The sequence below is a fragment of the Nicotiana tabacum genome, chromosome 1, assembly GCF_000715075.1.
Source record: "Nicotiana tabacum cultivar K326 chromosome 1, ASM71507v2, whole genome shotgun sequence".
NCBI classification, from domain to species: domain Eukaryota; kingdom Viridiplantae; phylum Streptophyta; class Magnoliopsida; order Solanales; family Solanaceae; genus Nicotiana; species Nicotiana tabacum.
In genome coordinates, this window is record NC_134080.1 from 13055513 (window position 1) to 13062356 (window position 6844).

The 6844-nt window shown below is 31.0% G+C and overlaps 1 protein-coding gene across 1 annotated transcript; it reads right to left on the reverse strand.

Annotated features, from left to right (window-relative positions):
- Positions 1–27: 27 nt before the first annotated feature.
- LOC142179443 (2S seed storage albumin protein-like) lies at positions 28–2228 on the reverse strand. Its single transcript, XM_075249480.1, has 2 exons — positions 1911–2228; positions 28–395 (listed from the first exon to the last, which is right to left on the reverse strand). The coding sequence occupies exons 1-2, from the start codon at positions 2171–2173 to the stop codon at positions 194–196; spliced, it is 465 nt and encodes a 154-aa protein (XP_075105581.1). The 5' UTR covers positions 2174–2228; the 3' UTR covers positions 28–193.
- Positions 2229–6844: the final 4616 nt, after the last annotated feature.

A 6844-nucleotide genomic window follows, 5' to 3' on the forward strand; every position in this document is an offset into this window, starting at 1 on the left:
GTTATATTTATTGCATCAAACATAGAGAGAAAAGATAACAAGTACATAATTATTATTACTCAAAAACAAAAAGTTGCACCAAACTGCTTGGAAGAAAACACACCAAAAGGTGTGATTTATTCATTACTAGTACTAGTATTAGTCATTTATTATAACAAGAAGAAGCTAATTAACTAAAGCAAAAGCCTCTTAATTAGAAGAAGGGACTGCGGGTTCGGATTTCGCATCGTTGAGGGCTAATACGACATAAACCGGGAAGGCTCTGAGCAGTCCTGAAAACTTCTTGTCTTTCTCTGCCTTGTAATTCTCCTCTCTGTTGTTGCTGCTGCACCACCTGCCTTATTCCTTCACACCTGCATTGCTCATCTTGTATTTGTTCCAGCTGCTCACAGCACCTATTTAAAACATGTTGAAAACAATAAACTTATTAAACGTTAAAAATATGCTTTACTTTATTTTAAATTCATTTGTCTTTCGAGTTAAGTCATTGAATTTTTGTGTTTGTTACCCAAAAATCACTTTTCATTTTTTTGTTACGTAAAAATCATTCAACTTTGTGTTCATTACATAAAAATCAATTTTCTTTCTTTTGTTACACAAAAATCATTTTACTTTGCTCTAGTTATCACAAAAATTAGATTTTTACTTGAAAAGTCTATTATGCCCTTGATATTATATAAAACTACATATTTATGTAATACCTTCTGTATTATATACTATATAATATATTTTTACCTATATATTTTATTTATAAATAAAATAACTTAATATTATTTAATTTATTATTTTTATAATATATTTGTATATTTAATTATTTTTAACTTTAATTTTCAAGATATATTAGTAGCGTCATAAAATAACTTTTTTTCAGCAATTCTTTTTTTTTGAATTTAATTGAGCGATTCTTCCGACCTTCAAAATAATGACCATAGGTTAATAGTCGCATTTTTGAACAGTTATTGGCCATTACCGACCAACTTTGGACGATCTTTTGGACGGTTTTTTTCGAATTTCTAGTATTGTAATTTTCCTAATAACCAATTGCCCAGGTAAAGAAAATATCCCATCTAAATTTGCATGTAGAGTTACCTAGGGATTTTCTTTCAGATTAACATATGATTTTTTCATGAAAAAAACTTGGTTTGCTTACCTATAAATTTTCTCATTGCCGATTTATTTCTCTACTAATATATATTAAAGTTACTGGCAAATTTAATAACGCTATTAATATATTTTGAAAATTAACGTTAAGAAAAAAATTAAATATACGAATATATTATAGAAATAATAAATAAAATAAATTAATTTATTTTATTTATTAATAGTGTCCCGTAAATGAGATAAAAACTATATTAAAAGTAACGTTTAGTATTATATCCCCTCTGTTTCACTTTATGTATGTGAAATTGTTTAAATTAGCATGGAGTTTAAAAAGTTTTTAAGAATTAATTTTAAACGCGTGATCGAAAACAACTTAAAATATTTGTATAGTTATAAAAACTTTTTATTAAGATTAAAATGAAAAGTTTAAATTAACTTGTTTCTAAATATAATTTTGAAAGCTTTCATTCCTTTTAATTAAAGGACTGAAACAATTTAGAAATACTTGCAAAGCTAACAAAAACTTCTCACTAAGATTAAATAGAAAGTTTAATTCTCACTTGCTTCCAAAATTTTTGAAAGCTTTTTTCTTTTTACCTTCAAATTTTTCGAAAGCTGTCTTTCTTTTTTTTAAAAGACTAAAAGAAATATTGTCACAAAAATTTTAAATTTCAAAAGTTGTAATTCTTTTTTAATTGAATAAAAAAATATTGCCACATAAATTAAAACATAAACGCAGAGTTTATATATATATATATATATATATATATATATATATATAAAGAGCCTAGTTTATATTCCAATATTACCTAGGAAATTCTTGGCGCCAGTCTCTGCCTTGGTTGTTAAATTCCTCTTCCTCCTCAGAGAATTTGGTGCTTTGTCTCAAATACTGCTCGCAGGAACGTAACTGCTGTGCCCTTTGGATTTGCTGCTGGCAACGTTGAGAAATTTGCTCCCTTGGGTTTTCAGCATCTTCAGCAATGGTAATTGTGGTACGAAAGCTAGAAGCTGTGACTGCCATTAAAAGTATGGCTAAAGAAACAACTCCAATAAACATTACTTTAGCCATTGTTGAAGGGATGATTCTTGTTTTGGTTTTAATGAAGATTTGATGGTGATAATGCTATAGAGAAAGTGTGAATTTATAGGGGAACAAAAGGGGTTGCATGTTAAGTACGTGGCTGAGGAAATACTATATGTATTGGCAGGTGGATGGTATATGATTTGCATGGTTCTATGTTTTGCTTCTTTGCTTCCACGTACCTTTTGTAAAGAAAGAATCCATATACTCCTGCAAACAAAGCAAATTTTGTTTGTTTAGTAACATAGTGAGTAAGTGATGTTGGAACTGTTATGCAAGTTTGCTCAGTGCATAAATTATTCCGCATTCATATAAGATCCAAAAAGTAATTGTACCTAAAAAGTGTGATATAAATAATCTATTCTAATGCAAGTTAGTGGCTGCTTTTATAGCTCAAACCTATGACAACTAAATCGTTACTCTAAGGCCCCTCCTATATATTGAGTTATAGAAAGTATAAATTTGGGTAAAAACAATTTTCAAAATAAATTTTTGTATTAGTACTAAATTTATGCTCCTACTGTTATAAGATAGCGTCCATCTTTAAGTTATTTGTATTTTTTTTTCTTCATAAAAAAGTGTAATCTGCGTAAAATTGACTTTGATCAAAATATACAGTTTTTGATTCGTGAAACTGATCAAGTTGAGTTAATTGAGAGGTTTCTTAACATTTGAGTTATAGGACCAAAAGATTGAAAAGGAATATAGGGGATCGTACTTATAAATTAAAATTATGGTGTAAGGATGAAAATGTGTATCCTTCGTGTATGTGGCCAAATAGGTTAAAGGTCCATAATTAATATTTAATGAAAGATAAATCTTGTCCGTCCGATCGATTACTTGATGGACGTACCAGATTAAGTGAGAACCTCTATAAATTGATTCTCTTCCCACCCATTAGGGTTACCACCTATTCTATTCTTCTTTTCTATCACTAAAGGCGGTGTACGATAATTAGGGCGAGGGGTGAGAAACCAATTTCAATTAATGTTTTCGCTTCATGATAATGCCTTCCACTTCAGGTATATTTTCTGTAACGATTATATGTAAGATTATCATGTTCAAGATCCTGATATGAATTGATGTTTATGTTTACATGTGGTATCAGAGCCTGGATATTTGAACTTATAATCTTCACTAATGAAAAACAATGAAATATTCTTTAGCCGTGATTACTCTAAAAGGAAGGAATAGTAATGTTGGTATGAAAATTGTCTGCCGTTTTGGGCTTAACGATATGATTAGTTAATATTAATTATTCACTATTTTCTTTTGATTCAATGTGTGCTCAATTTTAAAGTTTATATTTCAACTTAGAAATCTGAAAGTTTTTCTGGGTAATTACAGTTTTAGCATGACAACTTGGATGTGGGTTTCTAGTGCTTGCAAAATTGTTTTGATCCTTCTGAGTTGAACTGTAATTATCGTTGCTTTCTTGGGCCCTAAGTATGTATTAGTTTGATACTAAACACTGAAAGTTAATTATGCTGTCTCTTCCATTAGTATGTTTTGGAACTATTCTGGACCATTAAAGCAATGGAATTACTTCTTGATACATATAAATTTCCATAGTTGCACGTAAATCACACATAATACATTGATTGTGATATGATTCTTATATTATATTGTGCAATGCGTAATGTTATATGCTTAAAGTTACATATAGTTTGTTAGTCACCAAAGTGATCAAACTATAGTGTTTAAAGTATTCACATGCATATAATCTTTTGATAATTATTTTATGTGTGCAGTTATATTTATATAGTTTGTTGGTCACCAAAGTGGCCAAGCTAGTATGTTTTTGAAAAACATGCATACATAAAATTATAATTTATCCATAAAATTAATGAAATGCCTATAATTGAAATTAGTGAAAAAGTTAATTTTCACTATTGATAGAACTTTAGGATTTACCCAAAGGTGGATCAATTATTGTATGAATAGTGAATATGATGAGGTAAATAATTATTCTTTAGTCAAATATATATTGACATCTTTAGCCAAAGATGTCATATATATTTGGTTAAAAATATATAATTACCTATTAAAGACTAAATGACATTTAAATTATGATAGTGTGTCGTAGTATTTACCCAAAGGAGAATTGCGATTTGCTTTAATTGTTTTACTGAATCCATATTGATTTGTGAGCATGTATTATCTATTTGCAGCTATTCCTCTTCATTCACATACTTTGTCTGTTACTGTGTTCAATGGATTGGACTTCTCTGAATGGCACGAACAAGTCCAGTTCCGCTTAGGTGTAATGGATCTTGACTTGGCTCTGCTGAATGATAAGCACGCTGCCATTACTGATACGAGCATTTCAGATGAGAAGTCTTTCCATAAAGCATGGGAACGCTTTAACAGGCTGAGCCTTATGTTTATGCGAATGAGTATTGCCAACAACATTAAGAGTACTATTCTACAAATAGAAAGTGCGAGGGAATACCTGAAGTGTGGAATTTTTTTTTCGTTCTACAGATAAGACTCTCGCTGGTACACTAATGGCTGAACTTATGACCATCAAGTTTGAAGGGTCGCGTAGTATGTAAAATCATATCATCGAGATGACTAACATTGCAATAAGACTTCAGACCTTGCGGATGAAAGTTGTTGACTCCTTCTTGGTTCAGTTTGTTCCGAACTCGTTGCCTCCTGAGTAAGGACCTTTTCAAATTAACTATAATACTATTAATGATAAGTAAAATGTTCGTAAATTGTCCAGTATGCTTACTCAGGAAGAGTCAAGACTTATGAAACAAGGGAGTCATTCAATTAACCTCATGGGTCAAGGAGTGGTAAAGGACTTAAAGTGAAGGCTAACAAGTTCAAGAAACAGAAAGCACCTGCTAAAGATCCACAAGATGCTAACAAGGAACATAAGGCATATATGTGTCATCTTTGTAACAAGGAAGGACACTATCAGAAAGATTACCTGAAGCGTAAAGCTTGGTTTGAAAAGAAAGTACAGTTAGTGCTTTTGTATGTTTCAAATCAAATTTAGTAGAAGTTCCTAATAATACTTGGTGGCTTGATTCTGGTGCAACTGCTCATGTATCTACTACGTTGCAGGGATTTCTTACGATCCAAACTACAAATTCAAATAGGAATTTCTTGTTCATGGGAAATCATATGAAGGCTCCAATTGAAGGCATAGAGACTTATCGTTTGATCATGGAGACTGGACGTCACCTTGATCTATTACAGATTCTTTATGTGCCTTCAGTTTATAGGAATTTTGTTTCTCTTTCAAGACTTGATGTTTTTGGATTTGATTTAAAGTTTGGAAATGAATGTTTTAATTTATATAAGAATGCTATTTTTTATGGTTAAAGTATTCTTAGTGATGGTTTATATAAATTGAAACTCGATATTGTTTTTTTCTGAATCCCTTCTTACTGTTTAACATAATGTTGGAATTAAACGTAGTTCACTAGATGAAAGTTCTGCTCACTTGTGGCATAGACGTTTGGGGTCATATATCCAAAGAAATGATAGAAAGATTAGTAAAGAAAGAGATTCTTCCGAATCCAAATTTTACTGATCTTAATATATGTTTGGATTGAATTAAGGGAAAGCAAACCAAGTATAGTAAGAAAGGTGCCACAAGAAGCACCCAACTTCTTGAAATTATTCACACCGATATTTGTGGACCCTTTGATGCTTCATATTTTGGTAGAGAAAAATATGTTATTATCAATGAATTTTCACATTATGGTTCTCAAGCAACAGATGATCTCAAAGTGTTTGTTAATGAGGTTGAAAGACAATTAGATAAAAAGGTAAAAACTATTAGGTCAGATAGAGGTAGTGTATATTATGAAAAATATAATGAATCAGGATAATGTCTAGGTCCATTTGCAAAGTTCCTCAAGGAACATGGCATATGTACACAATATACTATGCCAGGAACACCTCAACAAAATGGTGTTGCAGAAAGGTGTAATCGAACACTTATGAATATGGTTAGGAGCATGATGAGTAATTCTTCATTATCTAAATCATTGTGGATGTATGTTCTTAAAACCATTGTATATTTTATTAAATATGGTTCCTAGTAAGGCAGTTCTAAAGACTCCATTTGAACCGTGGACATGAAAGAAACCTAGTTTAAGGTACCTGCATGTTTGGGGTTGCCCAGCGGAAACTAGAGCTTATAATCCATAAGAAAAGAAATTAGATTCTCAAACAGTAAGTGGTTACTTTATTGGTTACCCAGAGAAATCTAAAGGGTATGTGTTTTACTGTCCAAACTATAGTTCGAAAATTGTTGAAACCGGTAATGCAAGATTCATTGAGAATGGTGAATTTAGTGGGAGTGTTGAAAAATAAAGTGTGAAATAAAAGAGGTGGGGGTAAATGTTCCATTACCCACGAATGTGCCTACTTCCACACAAATACCAAATATTATTCCAGTTGTTGAAGAACACTTTGACAACACTGAGCAACATTTGGATGAAACACTTTATGAAGAAACTAACTCACTAATATTTGACACAAGTGAACCACACGAAATACCATTAAGAAAATATCAAAGAGTTAGAAAATCGACTATTTGGGATGATTACGTGGTTTATTTGCAAGAGTCAGATTTTAAAATTGGTCTTAATAAAGATTGGGTTTTATTTTCACAAGCCATAGAAAGTAATGAGTCTA

Bases quoted from the DNA above. Each gene is read 5' to 3' on its own strand.
- LOC142179443 (XM_075249480.1), bottom strand. From the start codon at position 2,173: ATGGCTAAAGTAATGTTTATTGGAGTTGTTTCTTTAGCCATACTTTTA. The intron at 396-1,910 runs GTAATATTGGAA...TGTTTTAAATAG, and splicing joins TGGCGCCAAGAATTTCCTAG to GTGCTGTGAGCAGCTGGAAC.